The sequence below is a fragment of the Penicillium solitum genome (assembly GCF_028829755.1).
Source record: "Penicillium solitum strain IBT 25940 chromosome Unknown utg000009l_segment0_segment0, whole genome shotgun sequence".
Classification (NCBI taxonomy): Eukaryota; Fungi; Ascomycota; class Eurotiomycetes; order Eurotiales; family Aspergillaceae; genus Penicillium; species Penicillium solitum.
The window spans coordinates 2803843-2828301 of record NW_027072128.1 but is presented as its reverse complement, the minus strand read 5'-3'; the positions used below and the strand labels follow the sequence as shown (position 1 = coordinate 2828301).

Genomic DNA, 24459 nt, shown 5'->3' with positions numbered 1-24459 from the left:
AGTTTTGTGTTACAAAAATATCGATATGCATGCATGCTTCAGCTGCTATGTACTAATGAATATGTAAACCAAAAAGCCCGGGAATATCAACATTAAAAAACGAGGTCCAACAACTCGCTCAGATAACCACCAAGCTAGATGCAAACAGCGAACAAGCCAACAAGAAAGAAAAAATCAAGCCGCCATCGTCAAAACATACGAGGTAATACTATCCATGCGCTCAGTCGTCAACTTCAAGCTAACAGTCAACAGCTCACGAGCAATGCGCGGCTCCTTCTCCTGCAGCACTTTCCACTGCACTCCCGTCAAACACCAAGCCACACAATCACGCTCAGCCTTGACCGTCGCCGTGCGGCGCGTATCACTGAAGAAAGGCAACTCGCCGCACGGTCGACCAGCGACAATGAGCTCGAAGTAGCGGCCTTGCGGAAGATCGTAGCCAGCACGCAACATGCCAGACTCGAGGAGGTAGAAGGCGCGCGGGGCGTCGCCTTCATGGTACAGGACTGTGCCGGCGGGGTAGGATTCGCGGGAGAAGTAGGCACAGGCGGGGAACCAAAAGTCTTCGTTTTCGGTTGAGAGGCCTTGGAAGGTTTGGAGGAGGAGGGGGAGTGGTTGGCGCATGGCGGACCAGGCGGGGGAGGCCATCATTGTTGTTTCATGGGCTTGGATAGTTGAGGTTGCTACGCGTTGCAGGTGCTGGCGGCGGGGTGAGCTGACGATGTTGTCGGCTAGGGTGGGGGGTTTGGGTCCGGAGGGCACAGGGACTGAGACGGGGACTTGGAGGAGCTCGGAGTTTGCGGTTGGGTCGGTGGGTGTGGCGAGTGCTTCCTGGCGGTTGTAGAAGACTTTCAGGTAGTTGTTCTCGCAGAACTCAAGGGCTGAGTTAAGGTCTTCGAAGATGGGGACGCCGGATTCTGGCTCGAAAAGTCCTACGTTTTGTAGGGACTTGCCTACATCACCCTCGACATTCAAGCCGGAGATGGCTATCTGTACGTTGCGCTTTCGAAGAACGCGGTTGATGCGGGTGAATGCTTCTGCTGCTGAGAAGTCGAGTCCGTAGACTCGAGAAAAGTCCAGAATGACGAATCGAATGGGACGCCGGTCGAAGGCTTCCTCCTCGATCAAGCCACGCATGGTGTTCTCGACATTCACGATGGTTCCAAAGAAGAGATATCCACCAAGTTTGATCATCAGGGTCTGCTGTCCAGCCTCGCGCAGGAATTGTTGTTGGATAGGAGGACGTCGGACCGTCGATCCGGAAATTTCGCCCGAGAACGTTGCTCGAATGGCGGATTTGCGCGATGTTTGGACGACAAAGTTCACGCAAGCCAAAAGGATTCCAATGAAGATTCCAACCACGAAGTCCCAAGCACCCATCGTAACGACAATGATGACAACGGTTAAATATTCAAGCCGGGTGAGTTTTCCCCATGTGTCCACCAATGCCTCCTGCAAAAGCTCAATCCCCAGCAAGAAAATTAAGGCACCAACAACCATAACGGGAATATAGCCGATTATGACTGGGCCAATGACCATAATACCTGCAGTGGCTGCGGCCAACATCAGACCGGCCAACCGAGATGATCCACCACTTGCAATGAAGAGAAGACTATTGGTATAGACAAGATAGTTCTGCTTTCGTTAGCTCATTGTCCACATCTCTATCACTGGCGGTCACATACCTGAATGCTTCCTACGAATCCTGAAAGTGCATTTGTCACGCCATGTGCCATGAGCTCTCTGTCCACATTTAGATTGTCTTCACCGGTGGAAATGCCGAGAGCGGGCACGTTGATGGGTACATGAAGTACACCAAAGAAGGTCAAGGCAAACATGGCCGGGATTGTTTCACCAAAGGCAGTCCAATTGACCTCCGAGAGATCTGTAACGAATCAGCATGGCAACTCCCAAAGTATTGCAGCCGATTGACTCACCATAAAGAGAATAGAAATGATACCACGGGTTGTTGGAAGATGGAGCAGCAAAAACCCATCCATTGTGGCGCAGAGCACCCATAGAGATCCTAGCGCTTAAAATAACAATGTAGAACACTGCAGCGACGGCAATGAAGTACCCACCAACAAGGAAGTTTGAGCGAACAAATCGCTTGAGAACTAGAAGGCCAATCGCAAGGAACAGGGGTATCATCCAAAGAGGGAAAGTATCGAGATGGAAAAGTTTCTGGATCGTGGGAAGGTTGTACTCAAAGGACCCAGGAAGCCGGGCTGAAACCTCCACTCCAGTTTGTAGAAGAAAGTAGCCCACGCCACCGATACACCCGATGAGAATATGGCGGGGAAAGAAGCCAATGAGCGAGCCCAGCCCGCAGACACCCATTAAGAAGAACACCAAGCCGGTGAGAATTGAACTCACCGAGAAGGCTAGGATGGTCGTTGCAATCACTGATTTCGGGTTGTCCTTGCCGATTGAATTCATGATAGTGAAAGCCATCTGGTGGAAGAATGGTACTACTTCAATCATTTCACTTCCTATTCCTCCTTTGAAGATCGAGCCTCCACAGGAGAATACCACCTGGGAAATAATAGTACTGACATAGAACATCGAGATACCGTCAGTTCCCAGGTGAGCGAACAGGGGTTCTCCCAGAGGGAACAAGATCATTCCATAGGATAAGGCATCAAGAATGTTGAGCAGTAGTCCCAGCAATACGGCAGGAACCAAACTGACGGGGTATACCACAGCCTCTTTCCATATGACTCGCTTATCCCATGACTTTGGATTCGATATGGTCCGACTATAGTGAGCGACAGATGAAACTCCTTTCTTTATTAAGTTTGGAGACCGTTGGACAGGCGGCCCTTGGTTCTCGGCATCGCCTGCACTTCCATAATTTTGTGTAGATTTGGATCGTGACTTGGATAATAACGAGGTGTTCTCATTGTCTCGTTCGGGTTCGTCATAGATCGTCGACGATGGAGGGAAGGAGATATCATCGGTCCCGGGTTGCGTGACCTGGTCCTCCTCCGTATCCGTCAATGGGCGGCGAATCATCTCTGTCAAAGCCGAAGAGCCTGAAGCCGAAGCAGGATCGACGGAGGCATATCCTGGCTCCAACAACCCCTCCCCCGCGGTAGTATGAGAGCTTGTAGCTTCATCCTGGGAGTAACTTGCAGAATTCTGGCTGCTGTGGAATATATCAAGGTTGGGGGGTAAGCCGGGACCGTCCTTCAAGAGGGATTTTTTATTCAGCGATAGGCCATAGGTAGCGAGCTCCGCGGTTTGGTCACGGAGACCGTCCGAAGCATAATGAGCTGGATCTGCGATAGGTCAAATGGTCAGTAAAAAATCGCGCGATGTCTCTAACCTTACAATATGCACAATGACCCACCCATATTGCTGTTGAAGGACCGGTGGTAAAATGAACGATTTGGCGTTCTCGTTGTCGATCCATTGTAACTGGATGATTCCGCTCCCATTGGACCGGGCGGGCTGCCTAGGTTTGCCTGTTCCACCAGCGATTCTGACGGGGCATTACCATGGATGTCGCGGTCAAACATCAGATTGCGTGACAGAGCTGATGCGCGGGAGTCGCGACGGCCACGAGGTTGCAAAACCCCCATGGTTTCTTGCGCAATTGATGTCCAACCAAGTGATGAAGTCGAAAAAGTTGGGAAATCCGGAAGATAAACGGGGCCACTAGCGCATGGGGCAGCCGTTTGGATAAACAAATGACGCAACCGAGACGAGCATTGCACAGAATGGGGGACTCAGTGGATTATATGTATAGCAGAGGAAAGTATAGTTATCAACACAAATATGAATTAGCAACGGACCAGATAGAAAAAGAAAGCCCCGAGGTACCGGAGTTTTTGACTAAACGGCTCTTATCTTCCCTAACAGTCGAGCTAAACCACATCCGGACTGGTACAGATGAGGATAAGTGGGAGGTGGTCTGTGCGGAGAGAGACTAGCCCTGGAGGGCATTTCAGGCCATTTCATCTCCCCTCCAGGGCTATGTCTTCAAATGCACTACTGCACTAACTATAGACTAACTCGACTTTTGAAACTACATACGTAATTAAAATAGTATGCACCAAGCTACATCTCCGTAGTCGGACGCAGTGCTATACATTACATGATCGACATTGGCACCATGCAGTAGCCTCAGCCTTGTTATTTGCTTGCATACGGGCATGAGCCAATGAGGTGTATGGTTATTGGTCGATAGTTCAAAGTTACCTAAAAAAAGCCTGCTTAGCTTCGGGCATATTACCTCGATAGCTTAATTCTTTCTCGCCTTTCCGAGGTGGTTTGTCTAGACTGGATCTACCTTGGTAGGCTCCACCTCGATTGGTCTTTTACCGTAGGCCAATCTAGCCCAGGTAAGCCTAGAGAATAAATTGGAGAAAAAATAACCAGCAAACCAGCAGTCATACTTAATCAGACTGGTGTCACACTATTGCAATGCAGAAAATCATCATATTGGCCGTTAGGTCTAGACACGCTAACGGCGGGGGTATCTCAAAGTACATGGTCCCTTCATAAAACCACTGTAGATAGCCAACGCCAATTCATGTTTCTTGTACTCGTATAGAATCCGAAGCAGCCAGGTAGTCCCAACTCACATTCAAGTCAACCGCTCCAGGAAACCCTGAGCAATCAGCCGTTCCACATCACCCTGACGAACATAGAGTTGACTATTCTTGGTCAAGTTGATCACACTGAATCCGAATTAGCCACCAGATGCCCAAACAATACCAGAAAGAAAGAGAGAAAGAAAAAACATACCCATATTCAGTCTGAATCTCACCAGCATCCTTCAAGACCCGTACATCAATAAACAAATCCTTCGGTGGCTCCAACGTCCCCGTCAAATCAACATCCGTCCACTGGCCTTTATACGCAGCAAGCATATCCCCATACTGGCGAAAATACTCCTCCTCCTCAGGACTCAGCGAGCTATGCCCGCTAGTCCCGAGAGCCGTGTGCTGAGCTGCCCCACCGTCTTCGGACGGCTGCTGCTGCTCGAGGATATCCACTCCCGTCCAGCAAAGCTCCTCGAGCTTCTCTGTGCGCACGCGGTGGTACGCGAGTAAACAGCGCTTGTTCCGGCGCATGCACAGGTGGTCGACGAGTAGCGCGCAGGCGATGGCTGGGTCGGCCGAGGGGTTGAATGCGCCCTCGAAGGGCTCTAGAAGGCGGGTGACATCGCGGTCGAGATCGCGGACTTCGCGGGTTACTGCGCGCACGATCTCCGTTTGGTAGGGGGGTAGATGGGCGAGGGATTGGGTGCGTTTGGCATGTTGGACCTATCGCGGGTAAGGTGTTGGTCAGCGGGTTTCGTTTTCTCTTGCTTTTCTATTTGGCGGTCGGTGTTGGGTTTGGGATTGTCAATGCCCGGGGGCAGGATAAATCTATAGCTCACGTACCAATTTGTTGCCGAGTTCGCCGTACATGGTGGCCACGCGGTCGGGGTCCTGGTGAGGGACGCGACTTTGATCCATTTCGGCGAGCGCCAAGATTGGCTCTTAGTCAGGTGGAGTGATCGGCGCCAAGGTCAAGTATGAAGTCACTTCTTGGGCAAAGGCTCTTTATCTCCGAAAGAAATAAATAAGAAGTACATTGGAAGTGGCAGTAATACGTTGGATGTTGTGTAGAAGGTTGAGGTGCCACGAAAGACAGCCAAAGAGGAAGGGGAAAGGCAAAGAAATCGGGAAGGAGCACAATGGCTTCAATTCTAGACGAATCGGGGGAAAGTGGCCAATGTAATTATTTTTGAATCCAAAAAGTTAACCCAATGATTGATATTACTATTAGTACTGCATAGAAGCCCTCATTTGATTGTATCCAGCCTGTGTGATCGGCTCATACTTTGCAGCACCTTCTCCGACACATGGAATACATTCAATCACCGAGTCAGGATCCGGTGCCATGAAATACGGAATAGAGAACCGTCTACGGGTCATACGATCGGCTCCTTCAAACCGATCAGGAAGAGGCGGCAAGGTGACTCGGTGGCTGGTAGACCTTAGAAGATCTATACAAGTCAGCGCTTGAGGGCAGACCAGGAGGATACCGAGCGACAAACCATTACTCCACCTCTGCAAAAGATCCCCCACATTCATCACAATTGCATTCTTGATCGGCGTCGCAGAGACAAAGGTCCCTGGTAATGAAACACTCTCAACTTCCAACCCACCACAGTCATCTTGAAACAGCAAGGTGATCGAGCTCCAGTCGGTATGTGCGGGGCATCTGGCTGCACGCTCTGTCTCAATTGCTTCTGCCGGGATAGACGGATAGTGTAGTAGGCGCAGCTGATTATTATGACCCGAGTGCTTCTCAAGCAGATGATTCTCGTCTAGCTTCAAACCAACAGCAAGAGCTTGTAGGACCTCCCCTCCGACACGGAAACACTCCCAGTAGAAGCGGAGCATGAAGTCACGAAATCCGGGAAGACTATGTTCAGGCAGCCATTGGTTAGGCTGGGTGGTATCCTCGTCGCTCCCTATGTCATAACTTTCCTGTGGCAAGTCAATGAAGCTCAGAATTATACATAGATCAAGTCGGTGCCGACTGGGATGTATGAGGTCGTGAACAAACACAGCGGGTTCTCACTTTGATGTCTGTAACCTCTCTCAGTTGGTCCGCCCTTTCCTGGTCATTACCGGTACTCATCGCCTGTGACACCTTCTCCAGCCCGGGCCAAGAATACCCTCTGTGAACCGCCCATCCCTCTGGGTGTGGTGCTTTGAGTTTCTCGTCCTGTGGCAGTTCGAAGAATAGCTTCGACCAGTTGAATGCCTCGTCTAACATCGGCTCTGGAAATGAGTGGTTGATGATGTATACAAAGCCCACTGTTTTGCAGACAGCGACAATTTCCTGCGCGATTCGCTGACGACTGGACTCTGTGTTCCAGCCAGCAAAGTCCACCACAGGGATGTTGGGTGGCTTGGTGGAAGCCATGACAAGTTGAGGTCTAGTGTAAGGGTATAATGGTCAGGAAATAAATTTAGACAAGAAGATATAAGACAACATCGGAGAGGGAAAAAGGGCAGGTTTCCGACCTAACACCCCTCACATGTCAGATACTGGGGTACCCCAACGGGAGAAAACAATATACATATTTGAATTTCCTTTTGTGATTAGTTTTCCTTTTTTTAGGTTTAGCTCCCTGTTGTTGTAGTGCATCGCACTTGAATCTCAAGTTTGCCCTCTCTAAACATCACCGTCCCGATTCACCATGAGTATTCCTAGTGTCGGTGGCCAACCCCCGCGTACCTCAATGGCCTCCTCGATGACGAACGCTGTGCGAGGCTACACAACTACCTGTATAGATAGATGGCTCGCCACAAACAAGAGAGCTAGCTAGTCAACCTTTCGTTTTTGCAGATGGAGATACATAGGCTCTTCGCGAATGTCTCCACCCGTCAGTGAATTCCTTCCTGGATCCGATATACTCGCCTGAGCCAGGCTTCTTTTACTGGGTGAATGATATTTCAATGGAGGTGGTCGACGAGATTTTTCCAGATGAGGACAGTAACCTAGATATCCTGGAAATTTTGTCTATCCCTAGAGATGCGCTACTTTTCACGGATATAGACCTTGATGCGGAGTCTATACTGGAGTGCTGTATTCGTTCGGTACTAACGAGAGCGAAGTCTCCCCGATTTAAAGCTATCGCGCCTGGTTTGGAAGTTCCGCACGACACCGTGGCTTTCACGTCTCGGTAGAGGTTTATAAGGGTGTGTCGCGAGCTGGAGGGATCGGCAAGAATATCCCACCTGTCCTACTCCTTGCAGCTACAGACAGCAGCTGTACAGTCGGTCCTGGGCGGTGGGGGGTCTCGATGGCTTTTCCTTGGGCCAAGAGATGAGGTGCCATTTAGCACGAATAATTTTATTCTTGCAGAGCTGTACAAAGAGTCGGTTCGCCGGTGCGAATACGATGGTGAAAGGGCGGGCTCAGAGATTGGAGAGACTGATAGATCGGCAGGGAGAATTAGTAGGAAGTGGAGTTTGGACGGTTTGAAGAGACGGTGTGGGGGTGAGCAATTGATAAGTCCTATACAGATAGTGCGAGAATAGATTATGGATTCCTTTTGAATCTTCTGACTGGTAATATCCAGTGGTTTATCGAAATATATTTAGATGCCCAATCAACCTTGGAGGCACCCAAGCAACAATTTAGCTGCAGTATTCAGTAGTTGGGTGCCAAATTATATCCCACGTTTTGTTTCACGGATTATATTTTACTTTTTAGTAGTGATTGAAATCGGTTTAATACATATTACCATTGCTCCCATTAATACAAATTAATATAGGAAAATTAATATACCCTTGGGCTTCGGGTCTAGAGGGTCGGGCTGCGGTTGCTGGGGCATCCCCGGTGGAGATTTGTGACCTGACCTAAGAACGGAGGAACTACATCATTTGTTCCTTTAACTCTGATCTTTTCTAGAATCCCTAAAATTTTCCTTTGGACTGCAAGTATCCAGGCATGTTCAAGCACTGAGTCTTCAATTATACTCCTCGCGACCGATGAAAGCTAATTTTACTCCTTTGAGTAGTTTGTTGACGCCCGAGTCCAACCCCGGATAACGCTCCCAACGACGAAACGAAGCATGAGAATAAACCATTAAAACACCCAATTCAATCAATCCAACCGAGACCTCGAGCCTATTACTTCAACCCAACCATTCCAACCCCATCCCCAGACCCCGAGAATGCGGGCTTCCCGGTGGATCTGGATTGCCGCCACATTCCTCACCTCGACCGTCCACTCAACAGAGACGGCACCCTTCACCGCAGCGGAAAAGGCCACAGCCAACAAACGAGCCTTTGAAGTCCTCCGCATTCTCAGACGAGACGAAAACAATTGCCCGAGCGGCTTCAACCCCTGCACCGAACTGGGCAACTCCAATGCATGCTGTAAGCAGGGAACGAACTGCTCGCGCGATGATGCCAACAACATCGCCTGCTGCGCGAGCGGCGCAAGCTGCACCGGCAGCCTAACAGGCACGAAGACTACAGGTACAGGCACTGCGTTCATGTTCCCCAGCGGCGCAACCGCAACCACCACGGAGAGCGGGGCAGCGTCTGTTACCGGATCAACATTGGACGGCGCATACCCATTTGTTGTCGTCCCGACTACTTTCAACAATGCCGAGACTTGCTCGTCTTACTACTCCGTGTGTCAGTCTGAGTACATACAGTGCACTGGCAATCTGATGGGCCGCTACGGCGTCACTATTGGCGCCGCCGGGGGAGGCAAGACAGTTCAGGCTGTCACGGCTGCGTCGCAGGCGACTTCTATTTGCTCGAGCTTAAGTGTGGAGGCTTGCCATGGTATTAACTTGGCGTATTGTGGTAGCGTTGCGACACAGACTGGCAGTGCGGATGCGAATGGGAATGATGCCTCTCCTGCGCGGATGTCGAGTCTCCATGATCTGGTCTTTGGACTGGCAGTTGGGGTTGCGGGGATGTTTATATGATTTACGGCTTCGAAACGATATTTGGATGCGTTATTTTTGTTTGTACATTCTTTTTTTCCTGTGATTTTACATCACCATGTGGAGCGAACAGAAACCCTTGGAATTTATGATACAATATCGAGTTTAGATGACAGTTCTCTCGGTATGCATACCTTGGAAAAGCTAAACATTTGATCAAAGTAGATCTGAGTTATCGTCATCCATCAAGGAGCTATCTATGTCCGCTTTCCCTTTTGACCAAGTATCCCCAACAGGGAAGCTCTGCTAGATACCCGAAGGATGTGGCGAGAATATATAGTCGTCTTGAACGGCTAATTAACATCACTGACTGTCTTCCACTTGAGGCATGAGTACATATGCGTATGTATCGAATGCCGTACAAAAGCGTCGTCTCTCCCCCCCCCCCCTCGAGCCCCATTGAACTGCTCTCGATTTGGATAAGGTGCTGGTAAGCCCGCTGCAGGCTCAGTATGATTGAGATTTGATCGGGCATTAGTGGGGGATTGTCTCTTTTAATTTAGCCTGGATTGGTAGGTACCTAGGTAGCTGCACTGTAGATTGATTAGATGAACCTTCTGCTAGTACCCGTGCGGTCTGTGGTCCACGGGTCTGATATCCGATATCCGCCGTGGCCTTAAAAAGGTATTCGACCATGGTCGAAACTAATCACCCCACTTTTATTTCGCGCAACCCGAGATTCGTACACTCGTCGTGGAGATCCAATTGACACGTGACTTTCTCAAAAGCGTAGGACCAATTATATCGACGGACGCTGGTAAAAGGACCCACACTTGTATACTCAAAATAGGAACTCGAAAAAAAAATAGGTAGCTTCTCTTTGATTAAGGTACGTCATCCTTAGTGCAGGGGCCGTACTAATCTTCTCTGTATATTTTCATTTGACCATATGCCCCGAAGGGCGAAATATCTGGACGTTCAGTTTATTTTAACCTCACTTTTCGCATCAGAATTATAGGTATAGAGTTGGAAGATACTCGGTCGTGGTTGGTTGAGGACCCGCTATTTCGCGCGGAGCGGGTCTCGAACCCACGACGGTATTGGCCGATGGCACGTGACTTACTAATCCGGTATCACCAATCATACCAAGGTATATTGTCGAGTTGCCCCACATATTATACCTTCAATATTGAAGGTGGAAAAATAAAAAAAATAGGTAGCTTCTCTTTGATTGAGCGTGTCATCCTTAGTGCAGGGGCCATGCTAATCTTCTCTGTATATTTTCATTTGACCATATGCCCCGAAGGGCGATGTATCTATTCATCCAGTTCGTTATAACCTCACTTTTCGGCAGAAAATTACCGCCTATTTGGAGTGATAGAATCCGGAAAAAGCGTTGTTTGTCAAGATGGATATGTGAATTGGAATGATACATACATACATGTATGTGATTTGATCATGTACTCTCTATAGTTATGTAATGCTGTCCTTTCATTGTAAAGCTGAAGTTTTGTACTATGTATGTAGTTTATTCATACTTAAATCCAATGATAAAGGGAAAAAGAAATTGTCTTAGACCGATAGGTGATGGTTGTCCAAGGCTGCTAGATCACTGGGTCATATTGCATAGTAAGTCGAGGCTAACGATGGTCGGGCATTTGCTATCCTATCAAGGTCTCACATATTGGAAGGCCGCCTCTGACCCTGCCACATTTATTACTCGCATCCGGAAATGCTCCACAACATTGGGTCCTATTTGAATTTATTTGTTGCACGGGAACCTCTTGCCTGGTGTTGAGATTCTTTCTCTTCGGACTCTCAGAACATCGCGAGGTTTGCCCAGTCCATCGCATCCAGTACGCATGGCAGCTGGGTTATGTGGCCGGGTTCAGAATCCCATCCAACCCACGCACCAGCTAAGAATACCTCACGCAAGGCTTCGGCAGTACGCTCAGCACTAGCAACCATATGAAGAACAAGTGGTTTCGTGGCATGCAGCGCTATCAGCCGTTAGTGGTATTTCCATAGCAAGAAAAGGAACGATATGTATAGCAAGTGAGTGGCATGACAGAGTGAGAGTTTCTTATACAAGCATTAATATTGTAGGGTCGCCTAAATAGTGGTATTTCTCCATTAGACTCAATTTGAGCAGGTCTTTGATTTATGTCAATGTATACGAACTTATAGCAACCATGGTTGGCCTAGTAGCGTAGGGATTAACGCGTCGCACTGTAAGTTTGTTTCGACACGAAGAAAAAAAGATACACATACTAACGTTCCTTCTAGCGTGTTCGTTAGTTTTTCCGCCCTAGCATAAAGGCATAATTATTCAAAATAACTGCTTAGGAAAACAGGCGACCTTACCTACATGTAGGGATGTATTATTGAAGACTCCGTAGTTATAGTGGAACTAGCTTTAATACGAAGAGATAAGATTTTTTTTTAGCGTTTTTCAATTTGTTTCTATACTTAGTAGGTAGTCTTTTAATTAAGATCATGTAGTCTAAAGCTGTCTGATGTTTTGATTTCAGCCACCGTCAGACGTAGAGATACTTTAGGGGATGTCCCTTGGAGAGATGCAAGCCCCTATAGACAGGATGTCCCTCCAGAAGCTTTCCGGGATTATGGCTGCAGGTTCGATCGGATCTCCAGGGCATTCAAAGGATTGGGCAATTCATCGTTGGGCTGCCATTGGTAGCACGGAATTTCCCCATGACATCCACGACATCCACGCTTTGCTACGATGTATCGGATAGCTGCCCAACAGATGGAGTATACACAATTCAATTGTGTTCCTCTTTTCGAGTAGACCTGAGTCAGGGCAAATCTAAAATGGCGGTGTTGGACATAAAGCTGATTGCTGCCATGCGGGGTGGAGAAACCTGCATTCGACCCGTTGATCGCTTCTGACAGGACGTAGGTAAGGGGACAACTCAGGGCTTCCATTGTTATTCGAGGGGGAAAATAGTGCTGGACTAATCAAAATTAAATAAAATGGATTTAATGTGAAACCCAGCCACCATGAAATAAAAAGAAAGTCTTGGGTGAATTACGGCGACTGGTAGGAAATCGGGTGGTTGGGTATACGGAGGGAGAGGCTGGGAGACGCTGTGTAGCTAACAAACTGGAACAACTCTCCTCTCGACTTCTCTCATTCTTCTTTATTCTTTGTCTACATTCCGATCATTTCTTGACGTCTCAAGAATTTGAGATCTTTATTTCCTCGTGGTCTCCCAAGATCTCTCGAGTATACGGGTGAGACAAGACTACTGAGAAAGACCGTTCCAGTCCAAATCCCACACTCTCCGACTCGAGTAATTTCACCACTGAATTTTGGCAAGCGTTGCCTCGCCGTTTCTTTGCGATGCGGTCTTTATCCGTCCTGCCGGTGCTTTCGACACTTGCCCTACTTCTCAACTACTCGCTCCACACAGTCGCAACCCCGCTCGCATTGGAAGCAAACGTCCTCGAAGGAAACAAGCTTGAAAAACGCTGTGCAAACCCTTGTGGCTACAACGACTGGCTTTGCTGCGAGACCGGTCAAACGTGCACTACCAACAGTGCCCAAGAGGCCGTCTGTGCAAACAGTGGTAGTGGCAGCGGTGGAGACTATCAATATTACACGACAACTTACGTGCTCACCAATACCGACCTTTCAACGGTTACCTCTGTGTGGAGCAGCCAGATTGCCGCATCTACAAGCACAGGAACGTGCAGAGTCGACCTTGGCGAGACAAAGTGCGGCTCGACTTGTTGCGAGGCTGCGCAAGAATGTTCGGAGGGCCAATGTGTCGCTGAGAGTTCTTCAGTTGTTGTGACTGCTACAGAAACAGGAGGAGGATCAGCAGCCACGCCGGGTGTGCGTGGGACGACCAATGGGGCAACCACCGTAACAGCAACCTCGGCCCCAACCACCACGGAGGGATTCACAGCGCCGGTTGGAACGGACGGGGCAGATTTGATCGGGGCCCAAGCTGAAAGCAGCGGCGGGCTGAGTGGTGGTGCTATCGCAGGAATTGTCATCGGCAGTATCGTCGGTGCGTTCTTGTTGCTACTCCTCTGCGCTTGCATCTGCTTTAAGGGCGTTTTGGACGGCCTGCTTGCAGCACTCGGCATCGGCAAGAAGCGCCGCAGACAGGATACAACCTATATCGAAGAGCGCCATTCTCACCATTCGCATGGTAGTCGGCCTCCTCCCCCTCCTCCTGCCGGCCGACGGACATGGTTCGGAACCAGACCAGCCGCGGGAGGCAGTGAGGTTAGCGAAAAGAAAGACTCCAAATGGGGCCTCGGCACAATTGCTATAATCCTTGGTGCTCTTGCTCTGTGCTTGGGATTGAAGAGAAAGAGAGAGAGAGAGCACGATGACGATAAGACCGAGTCCTCTTACCCAAGTTCATACTACTACTATTCCGATTATTACTCAGGAACAGGGAGTACGTCTACCCCCATGTATCCCCACAAACAAAAGACATTCACTGACATTTTCTTCTTTCACAGGTAGCCGAAGTTCTGACAGACGAACTAGGGATACGCGACGGTCACGACGATCGCGCACTCGCTCTGACCGTCCATGATAACGTCTGATATGAGGGAACTTGTTTCTTTTTTGCCTCGGTTTTTCAGTTCGAAGACCTCGGTTTGATTATGCATTTATGGCGCTTGATTTATGATGTGACTAATGTACCACTACGACCTGCACGATGATTTTTTTTGGTTTTTGATTTAGGATTGACGATAGTCCTTTTTTTTCGATGTCGATATGAAAAGATTTATGGCACACTACGATGTACATATGAAATTATGAGCACAAACTCGACATGATACATGATTCTTGAAACTTGTTTATTACTGTCTAATAAGTATGTATTGAGATCATATAATGGTTCTCGGGCACCGACATGAAATAACTATGAGCATGGGAAATTGCAATGCAGAAAGCAAACGGCTTGCAGAAAACAATGTGCTCTGTTTGGATGGCCTGCAGGTTTGACACAAAGTACACCAATTCAATAGATCCGAGTCAAATGAGATAGAAAGAAAAGAAAAGACTAGAAAAGACAGAAAAGGAAAAAAAAATAATAATTATACATAGAATATAGAATAAGTACTCCATACAGAGTCCTCCGTAGGTAAGACAATGCCCAGGGCCAAAAAAGACCACACAAAAGTTAGGGGAGGCACTTTAACTCCCCGCCTTCACTTCCGCCTTTTCCCTCCTCCACACTCCTCTCTATTCGACCTGTTCGACCTATTCTACCCATTCTAACACTATTCTTGCAACTTGTCTTCGGTCATCAATGATTTCAGTCTCGGGATTAAACTCCTGACGTTATTAACCCTATTTCAACTTTATCCCAGCCCCCATTTTGCCGTCGCTTCGCCAGAGTTCCGATCCTTCGGAGTATTACGAGTCTCCGAAACGACTCATCACCCACCATGCTTCAAGCGCAGACCCAACACGTCTTCTCCCACCAACATCAATACCCCCAGGCTGATCCTTCGTGGATGCAGCATCAGCAACAGCAACAGCACCACCAGGCTCAGCCGCACCCACACCAGTCGCAGCAGCAGCACGCTTCCCTGGTCGCCCAACAGCATGCCCAGGTGCAAGCTGCTGCCGCCGCTGCACAGCAACAACACTATGGCCGCATTGCTATGAGCGGCAATGGCGCTGGAAACCCCGCGCAGGGAGCCGGTGGCGCCGGCGGCATGGGTGGAGATGGTATGTCAAATGCGGTCTCCGCCATGGACGGTGGAATCAGTGAGGAGAATCGCAAGGTCTTCATTTGGGTCGCCGAGCTATTGGATCCAACTCGCAGAGAATCCGCTTTGATGGAACTGAGCAAGAAGCGGGAACAGGTCCCCGAATTGGCTCTGGTTATCTGGCACTCTTTCGGTATGGCTCCATTCCCAACGTGCGCCCAGCCCCATCTACAATAACTAACGGTCGGAAACTTGCAGGTGTCATGACTGCCCTCCTTCAAGAAATTATCTCGGTATATCCGCTCTTGAACCCTTCTCAGCTGACTGCTGCTGCGTCAAATCGAGTCTGCAATGCGCTGGCGCTTTTGCAATGTGTCGCCTCGCACAATGAGACCCGCACTCTCTTCTTGAACGGTGAGCAATATACCTACCAATGATCCCATGCAAAATCGGTTGCTAATTTCCCTTCATTTAGCCCATATCCCTCTTTTCCTCTACCCCTTCCTCAATACCACCTCCAAGTCTCGTCCCTTCGAATACCTCCGACTAACATCGCTGGGCGTCATCGGCGCATTGGTGAAGAATGACTCCTCTGACGTGATCAACTTCCTCCTAACTACAGAGATCATTCCTCTTTGCCTTCGCATTATGGAGACGGGATCGGAGCTGAGCAAAACCGTTGCTATCTTTATCGTACAGAAAATTCTTCTTGATGATATTGGCTTGGGCTACATTTGCGCGACATATGAAAGATTCTATGCTGTGGGCACTGTCCTGAGCAACATGGTCACTCAGCTGGTGGAGCAACAGACTGTTCGCCTTCTCAAGCATGTTGTGCGCTGCTTCCTTCGGTAAGTCCCCGTGCCATCTCCCTCTTCATGGGCATCTCTAACAGCATCATACAGCCTCAGCGACAACAGCCGGGCCCGAGAGGCCCTGCGGCAATGCCTCCCCGAGCCTCTCCGGGACGCCACATTCTCCTCCGTCCTCCGTGACGATGCAGCCACCAAGCGCTGCCTGGCTCAACTCCTTATCAACTTGTCCGACACCGTCTCGGATGGAGCCCCGGCAGCCATGTAACATACGAAAAACATCTGTTTCTTTCTCCCGAAATATTTTACCTTATGATATGCATGGGAAAGGCTTCTGGCGATTAACGGACACAAGGCGCAAAATTGTGGTTGAAGAACTGGATCCAGCGTGTGAGGTATGTCATTCGATTGAGGGCATCGGATCCAAATCTGTTTATTTTTTTTTCTCTTCATTCCTGGTTATTTCTCTCTTTACCGCATTTATATTGGGTTTCTTGAGGGTTCGGTGATCTGCGTTGGGGGGAGGTTTAATGTATTCTTGTTCCTTTCTTCTTCTTCTTTTTTTCTTCTCTTTATCTTTGCTTTGCATTTTGCTTGTGGGAAATATGTTTTCTTCTGATTGTCATTGATTTTCATTTTCGACAGAAGTCTTCTGTCGCGTGGCGCGAATTGTGGTTGGCGCTGTCGTCTGTGTGCATTTTCTCCTCGTCTTTGACGACCCCCAACTGCTCTGTGTGAGATAGACCTTTGAAAGCGAGAGATATCCAAAGATCCAGGCGTCTGCTTTGTTTTTTATTTGTTTTTATTCTGTTTTTCCTTGTGTATATGCGACTTTGTTCTCAAAAGCATGAATGTACTTGTCTCCGATTCATGAATACAAGAATAGTCCGCTTATGCGGCCTTGTCATGTCTTTTTAGAGACTTTTTAAGAGTCTTTTGATATCCTTTGATGTCTTTTTTAGGTGTATTTGAAGGTATACTGTGGGTAAGAGACTTTCTATGTACTATAACATTTGATTCGGTCTTCTATTGTTTGCATAATCTCATTGTATAATTTTCTTCTCTGAAGAATTAAGATTATATCTAAGATCTAAGATTACATCTAGATGATCGACAAGGTCAATTTGCTCTGAATTCCCCTTCGCACTTCTCCCCTTGTTAAATTCGACAAACGCATATGCTCACGTGATACGCTCCTTGACGCGCCGCCTTACTGATCGTCTTGCCTCACGACACGAAAAAAAGCCCAGACTCAACCTTCATATTTCTTAGGCTCTTTTTCAATTTTCACGCTCGAATTTCTCATATCAAATTTGGACACTCTCTGGCTTTTACCTCCGCCTAAATTTAATTTCACTGAACCCTCTCATTGGACACCTCTGAGAACACCGGCCTTAACGGTTGTCCCGCCGCGATGGGATCGCGAAAGCGCACCCACTCCGAGGTCGCCCCGGCGGCCGAGCAACAGGCACCAGAAGAGCCTGGCTTGCTCTCACAGTTGAGGAGCAACTGGGCATTTGCAAGCCTCATGCAATACATTGCCATCTTTGGTGAGGTCATGAAGATTGACGAGGAGTTTGGGATTGAGGTATGTCTATTAGCATCGTCTGGGATGAGATCAAATGCTGCGCTTCGTGTCGCATTGATGAGAGGACGCATACATGAGTACATCTCACTTGATTGAATTATCGCTAACATCCTTTGCCCCACGCTAGGACCTAGAAGTCGAATGCCTGAAACCCGAGCCCTCTCACAAACTACTAGAGATTGGATTGTGTCTCCTCAAGTGGATTTCGTCGCATCGCGGTCTTACGTACGTATACTGGAACACGTTTCTTGCTATCCTGCACCTTTTCACTGACACCACCATGTTGGCAGCTTCGACAATTTCGATGAGTACACCCGACGCCAGTACAATGCGAAAGCACCCAATACCACCAATCCCTTCGGTTACGAGGAAGAACCAAACAAGTTCCTGCATTTTGATGTTTTCACCAAGATCCGTGTCCTCCACCAACTGACGGTATGGACATTCTGGAACGCGGACCGCATTCGCGATAAGATGCCCGAAAAGAAGGAGACCGAACAGACAGAATGGGTAAGCTAGCTCTCGCATGGCTTTGACTCCTGATTATCGGATGCTAACCGTCCCTAGCGTATTGAAGAGTTTGGCTGGGACCGCGAGGGGCGTTCATACTATGTGCTAGATGACAACCGCCTTTACCGTCGCACCGACCCTCCTCCACCTCCCCCTGTCCAGCGCCCCAAGAAGAAGGCAAAGAGCCGGTCTTCTCGAGCATCAAGAACGTCAAAGCGTACCTCTACAGCAGCGGCGGAAGAGGGTTCCGATGAGGATAGCAAGGATACCAACGATGCGAGTGCCGTCGCGGCCTTTGCCGAAGACCCTTTCAAGTGGGAGTGCGTGGCTGTCACACTCGAGGAATACCAGGCTTTCTTGGAGACACTCCAAAAAACCAAGGACGCAGATGAGAAATACCTACGCGATAGCATTGTTGAGCATGTCCTGCCTATTCTCGAGAAGGCAGAGGAAGCGCAGCAGCGCAAGCGCCAGAAGCGTGAAAAGGAGCTTCTTAATCTGCAGCTTGTCGCAGGTGCTAAGAGGTCCAGTCGACTTGCTGCCAAGGAAGAAAAAGAACGACAGGATCGAGATGCTGCTGAAGCCGCCCAGAAGCGTGAAAACGACCTGGCTGAGGCTCGTAAGGAGCAGGCGAGGCAAAGCCAGCTCGAAGAAGAGCGGCAGTCGCGCACAATGACTCGCGAGCACCGTATCAGAGACCGTGAACAAAAGCGACTGCTGCATGAGGCGGAGCTGGAAAGGATCGCGGAAGAACAGGAAAGAATTGATAGGGGTGAAAGCAGGGTGTCTGCCCGAAACCTCCAGGCTGACTTGGAGAAGTCCCAGAAGAACCTGGCAGGGCTTACCCAAGATGACCAGTGGGTCTTTGATTGCTCCGGCTGTGGGGTGTATGGCGAGAACTTGGTGAGTCTCAGTATCCAAACGTATTCAAACGTATCCCAACCCTAATCTAACATTTTCCCCAGGATGATGGAAGTCACAGTGTTGCCTGTGAAAAATGCAATGTTTGGCAGCATAGCAAGTGTCTTGGTGTTTCACAGGAAGCAGCCGAAAAGGAAGACTTCCACTTTGTCTGCCGAGACTGCAAGCGAAAAGAAGAAGATGCCAATAAACCAAAACTTCCACCTCTCAAATTCCGAGTCAGCGCTTCTGCATCTCCTTCGGCTGCTCCTGCAGCCAGTAAGAAGCAGAAGTTAGAGGACGACGAAGATCAAGCTCCGCCCTCACCTGTGAAGAAATCACATCTGGCTTTGTCTAGTATTCAAAACGAACCCTCAACACAACCTAGTCTACACTCGTCCACTGTTGGTCATGGCAACTTCCATCCTCCTTCGTCCCCCCAGCGCCGGGTCCATCACACAGATCACACGCCCCTTCCATCTTCAAGCCCTCCTCGTGCACCATTTTCTCCACCAAAGGGCATGAATGGCTTACTGCATGCCACTATGGAGCAGCACCCACGGCCATCCTCCTCTCAGCATTCTTTGCCGCCTATGCAACAAGCTCCTCACCTTTCCCCGATTAGATCGTTCCCTGTGCGGCCCTCTTCCTCGCATTCTGCCCAATCTCCTGTTCAAAACCAACCATCTATGTCACCTACACAGGGAAATCCCGATGTTGGCCCTATTGCGGGCTTCCCGCCTGTTGGTCCAAGCCATGCACCATCTCCATGGAGTTCTTTCGAGACTCCGCGTCCGCAGTCAGGCCATGCAGTCACGCCGTCGATGTCTAACCACTACCCGTCCTTCTCTGCCGCCACGCCCAACGGCAACCACTCTTCGCCTCCTCAAAGTTCTCACGGCATGGCCATGTCGGGGATTAGCCCAACCAAGCAGTCACCTCGTCCGCTTACTGGCAGTGGCTTGGCAGGTGCACCAGTCCTGCCGCCCATCCGCAGACTGGAGCCGAGCCCGAAGCTCATGGGCCGTAGCTCTCCAGATGCTCCAATCCCCCCTCCTGTCAAATGCATGACTCCTGAGCAGGAGGAACGGCGACAGAGAGAGAATGCTTCGATGCTACACCAAGCTCACCACTATCAGGGCAATGGCCAGCATCTGATGTCATCGCCATCGCTGAATCGCATTCCTCCCTTGGCCTCTGGGACCATGTCTCAGTACCCTGATCCTGTTCCTTCGCCTCAGCGCGAAAAGAATGGCCAAAACCAATGAATTTCTAGCGCAATAGTGTGAACAGCATTTGTTTTTTGTTTTCCCCTCCCCCCAAATACCCTTTCTATTGACCCCCGTTTTGAGATGCAAACATCTGATCACCGTTTTGGATACATCCCGAAATCACCATCGGAATCCAACCCCACAACTTGTTCTACAGTGCATTTTGAGCAGGTGTGATCTGTGCTTTCGCACCGTTTTTCGAAGTTTGTTTTAGCTTCTGCGGAACGTTGGACAAGTGGGTCAATGTGCACTCAATGTGCGCAAATGGTATCCGTCCGGATATGTTTTTCCAGGTGATCATCCGGAGTCATTTTCCCTGAGACGACCTGTCATGGATCGAACCTCAAAATCTGCCAGATGAAGCCCTTTTGGCCTGACAGACGCTCGTGCTCTTTTGTTCTTTCTTCACCTTTCCCAAAAGTTCTGCTATTGCGGACCAACCTTGTTGAAGTACCATGTTTTGATAATGAGTTTCCCGTTTCTCGTCGGTGTCAGGGCTCTGTCTCGTGGGAACATTTCTTCGATTCTCTTTGGAGCTGCTTGAGACTGTGGGGGGCTGGCGTTTTGAATCTCTTACTTTTGTTTCTTTTCCTGTTTTACAATGCATCAAGATGGATGGGGACTCGAATGGCGTTTTCAGATGGTCTGGCCCTGGCCGCCATTGTTTTGGTGGGTGAGGACATGTGTATTCTAATACAATGTTATTTGATTTCAATCTTGAACTACTCGGTGGTTAATGGAGTTGATAGAAGGGTAGGTCTAGATGAGAAATGTTTGGATAGAGTTGAGATATACAGATATACATTCTAGATCTATATATTTGCAGCCCCCTGTCCAAGTAGTAGAACAATATATACAAAGCAGTAACGCCAGTGTTTGTGGTCTAACCTATTGTAAACCCTTTCAGCCCATTAAACAAACCACTTGACCACCTATTTCCTTTACAAGATGGTTGCATATCCATCCTATCGTCCATCTAAAAGAACGTGGTAGTCAACACAAAAGTATTATGCCCCAGTCCAAATCGAAAGTAACCGATACGTCGATCGACATATACCCCTGGGTACAAATGCAATGCCCAAACGCAGTTCTGCCCAGCTGAACAGCCAACAGCCAACAGCGCCTGCTGACAAACCGAGCTGCATACTACCTATATCCCTGTATGCCAGACACCAACGCGGCTGGCAGCATTTGAGCCCTTTCTCCCTATCTGTATTTCAATCATATTATGCCATTCCTTTATTAATTGTCTCATTTATTGAAGGGATCGACCAAAATAATATAAAAAAGGAGAAACAGAAGAAAAAAAAAATATATATATATAGTCAACACGCCGTCGCAATTTCCCTACTCCGCAAGTGTATTAGTGTATTAGGGTGGTAGTCAACTTAGATACTTACGAGCGACTATCCCTGGCGCTAATTGGAGGGGATCGATGTAGATCATACACTAACCTGCATAGCGTTAGCTGCATACTCATCTCCTCCCCCCCTATCTTACGGCAATTCGGAAGCCGGAAGGGTAAATATCGAGATCGGAACCCAAATTAGGAGGCCGGCATAAATGACTAGTCTATCTGCCATCCTGTCATGTCGCTGTCATAATTCCACTCTAAAGGGGGGGCGCTTGGGTAGGACGTTGGGATTTACTCTACTCCGTACATTGGAAAAATTAATGATAAATGATGCAAATACGAGAATAAAATCCAATATCCCATAAAATGAGGGAGATTATAATTCGGCCGTAAAATTTCGGCCGTAAGTTCCGCAAGATTTCCACCGTCCGGAGGTCGAAGTGAAGGTGAACTCTAGAATGTAAATGTCATTTCCCCCCATGTTTACCATGGTTTCTCTCCCGATGAACAAGATCAGATCTATGTGGGACTACATATGTACGATCCAGGGTATGTATATCCTACGGAGTGACCGAATTAAATGTACGGAGTAGAGCGATAGTACGGAGTACCTGATACAGAGTGACCGTAAATCCAGATCCCGGTCATATTGATTGGATGTCTCGGCGTAGACAAGCATGTACGAGTTTGCCTGACAGTTAGTCGAGAGCCGAGATCAACAGGGTCGTGTAATAATCGGAGATGATTAGCTATCAAAATGAAGCTCAACGATCCAATTAGAAAATCGTAATTTCACTTTCGGGGATCTGGAGATCTTAGATGTTAGATTCTCGTTACTCCGGACTTAATACTCCACACCCCGTAGCTCATTTCGTATATGCTAGCGCTAGAATAAGCTTAGACGCAATTTAACTAGGGTACGGAGTACATCGAACATATTATTAGGTTCACACGGCAGACACGATCATCCGAGCTTTTTTTATTTTATTTCTTCCGTTTATTTTATTTCTCCACTTATGCAGCACTTATGCAGCTCATGTCTTGTCAAAAATGGTGAATAGGAAAATCCAGTGGAGTTCCGGAGCCTGGCCTGGCCACTCGTGGGGGGGGGGTTTCCCGACTCCCACTCTTGTAGAGTCTAGACTACGACTATTTGACATATTACCTACTTATATTATAGCTATGGAGATGCGGAAAATTGGTAAAGGATTATGGCTTTGGGAATATAGACGTCACGACTATAAAACATGAAGTGGGAAAGGGAAAGGAAGTTTAGGAATGATTAAATGGGAGTTTCCCGTCTTTGGGAAGTATTTGTCACGTCAGTTTTTAGTCTCAGACACGGGTGGCTACTGGCGACTATTTATCCACTAAACTAATCTCCCTGGCAGGAAAGGAAAGACAATTGCATTTTAAGGGAGATCCCTTTCTTTCAAGTACCAAAATTCCACCGTATGCGAATCAGGTACAGTATCTACTATATATGTACATATGTACTTCCATACGGAGTACTTCGTACGTACAATATACACCTATGAGAGATCATAAATGAAAGCATAGACACTATGCCAAGCACTGGTCACTGCTTCAAGACCCAACTCTCTGCATTTCTAGCCGAGAATCACCCAGTTCTACACACCCTCAATCCATCAGACTAAACTATGAACCTAACCCGTTCTACAAATTGAAGATTGGGGTTCCCGTTTACATTTGGATATGGACCAGGATGTTTCGCAAGGCAGTCATTCATTTGCCTTGGCAACGTATACAACTTCTCGTATCCCGTGTTAATTCTGCGCCGTTTCTCGGAAATCAGTAAAACTCCAAAGGCACACAACGCAGTCCGGTCACAGCCGAAAATCCCGCGTAGTTAATCCACTCACTCCGTATAGTGCACCGATATCCGCGGAGGTGGAGCAAATATCCATACTACGCTAGATAATCAAGGCGCCGTAGGATGTGACGGAAAGAGTGACCATCACATACGTCGCGCGAAAACTTCGGTCTCCACGATCTCCATTCTTGCCCTTGCCTCTCTCATCTGTTCTCGCCTGGTCTTGCCATCTCGAACTTATCCCGACTACCCTCCGATTCGTTCGAGTCATGTAATTGGGCTTCCAGTAAACTCTAAAGCGCTGACCTACCGTTATTTGAAACAAATTGAGTAATTCCCCTCGTCGATCTGTTCATATCGAGACAACGTATATTGTACATTGTACAAAGTACAGAGTAATGCTGGAGAGGGTCCGGAGATATGTAAAATCCGTCGTTACCCGAACAGGTGACTGAAAGCCAAGCCGACAAGGGTCCGGTAGATGGCGTTAGGGTGCTTCCTAGATTGGTATGGTCTCGGGTACTCCGTACATATGTAGGGATCAGTAGCCTATAGTACATTAGATTGGTACTGACTCGGGGTTCGGTTTATCCGATCGCGTCTGGCCATTAGGCTGTACCTAGGTAATTGTTGATTCCGGGTAATTCTACCCCGTAAGGGAAAGCTGTATGTTGACCATGGAGAAGAGAAAAAAAAAAGAAAGGAACAGAACAGAATATCGGACCCGAGAATCCCAAATCTTGGATCTTTGATAGGTCTCCATATCTTCAACATCTCTCTCTCATCTCGTGGTTTACACTCCCTGTAGGAAATCCGAATTAATAAATAATAATAAGAAACACAAGCCGCACTTCGCGCTTCGGGGGTTCCGGCCTTTCGAGAATGGGTCGTCGGGCGTTAAACTTGTGATAGCCAAATCGCACATATCAACTTTCCACATCTGAGGGGGGTAGGGGAGGGAAAGTCTAGTCCCCGAATTGTCCATGTGAAGATCCAAGTCCGTTGCTGCCACTATGCAAAGCTAGTGAGAATTAGCAAAGGAAAAAGAAAAGAGAGAGAGAGAGAAGAG

The 24459-nt window shown here is 48.3% G+C and overlaps 7 protein-coding genes across 7 annotated transcripts; 4 read left to right on the top strand and 3 right to left on the bottom strand.

Moving 5' to 3' along the window:
• Positions 1–174: 174 nt before the first annotated feature.
• N7455_012145 (sulfate transporter family protein) lies at positions 175–3584 on the bottom strand (the record flags this gene model as incomplete). The annotated part of the gene is made up of 4 exons (XM_040957265.2): positions 175–1635; positions 1686–1885; positions 1938–3281; positions 3353–3584. 4 exons carry the CDS (start codon positions 3582–3584, stop codon positions 175–177), a joined length of 3237 nt encoding a protein of 1078 aa, XP_040812334.2.
• Positions 3585–4413: 829 nt separating this feature from the next.
• N7455_012144 (DNA replication protein PSF1) lies at positions 4414–5537 on the bottom strand. The gene is made up of 3 exons (XM_040957346.2): positions 5394–5537; positions 4753–5273; positions 4414–4685 (listed from the first exon to the last, which is right to left on the bottom strand). Exons 1-3 carry the CDS (start codon positions 5466–5468, stop codon positions 4592–4594), a joined length of 690 nt encoding a protein of 229 aa, XP_040812327.1. The 5' UTR covers positions 5469–5537; the 3' UTR covers positions 4414–4591.
• Positions 5538–5777: 240 nt separating this feature from the next.
• On the bottom strand, positions 5778–6930 carry N7455_012143 (isopenicillin N synthase family dioxygenase; the record flags this gene model as incomplete). The annotated part of the gene is made up of 2 exons (XM_065606823.1): positions 5778–6488; positions 6583–6930. 2 exons carry the CDS (start codon positions 6928–6930, stop codon positions 5778–5780), a joined length of 1059 nt encoding a protein of 352 aa, XP_065459989.1.
• Positions 6931–8689: 1759 nt separating this feature from the next.
• Positions 8690–9457, top strand: N7455_012142 (uncharacterized protein; the record flags this gene model as incomplete). The annotated part of the gene is made up of 1 exon (XM_040957279.2): positions 8690–9457. One exon carries the CDS (start codon positions 8690–8692, stop codon positions 9455–9457), a length of 768 nt encoding a protein of 255 aa, XP_040812315.1.
• Positions 9458–12779: 3322 nt separating this feature from the next.
• N7455_012141 (uncharacterized protein) lies at positions 12780–13992 on the top strand (the record flags this gene model as incomplete). The annotated part of the gene is made up of 2 exons (XM_065606822.1): positions 12780–13851; positions 13916–13992. 2 exons carry the CDS (start codon positions 12780–12782, stop codon positions 13990–13992), a joined length of 1149 nt encoding a protein of 382 aa, XP_065459988.1.
• Positions 13993–14649: 657 nt separating this feature from the next.
• On the top strand, positions 14650–16728 carry N7455_012140 (Rcd1-like cell differentiation family protein). The gene is made up of 4 exons (XM_040957322.2): positions 14650–15314; positions 15380–15535; positions 15597–15972; positions 16027–16728. The coding sequence occupies exons 1-4, from the start codon at positions 14855–14857 to the stop codon at positions 16199–16201; spliced, it is 1167 nt and encodes a 388-aa protein (XP_040812213.1). The 5' UTR covers positions 14650–14854; the 3' UTR covers positions 16202–16728.
• Positions 16729–17347: 619 nt separating this feature from the next.
• Positions 17348–20199, top strand: N7455_012139 (putative PHD finger domain protein; the record flags this gene model as incomplete). The annotated part of the gene is made up of 5 exons (XM_040957224.2): positions 17348–17521; positions 17649–17746; positions 17812–18031; positions 18089–18934; positions 18997–20199. The coding sequence occupies 5 exons, from the start codon at positions 17348–17350 to the stop codon at positions 20197–20199; spliced, it is 2541 nt and encodes an 846-aa protein (XP_040812337.2).
• Between the last annotated feature and the right edge of the window lie 4260 nt (positions 20200–24459).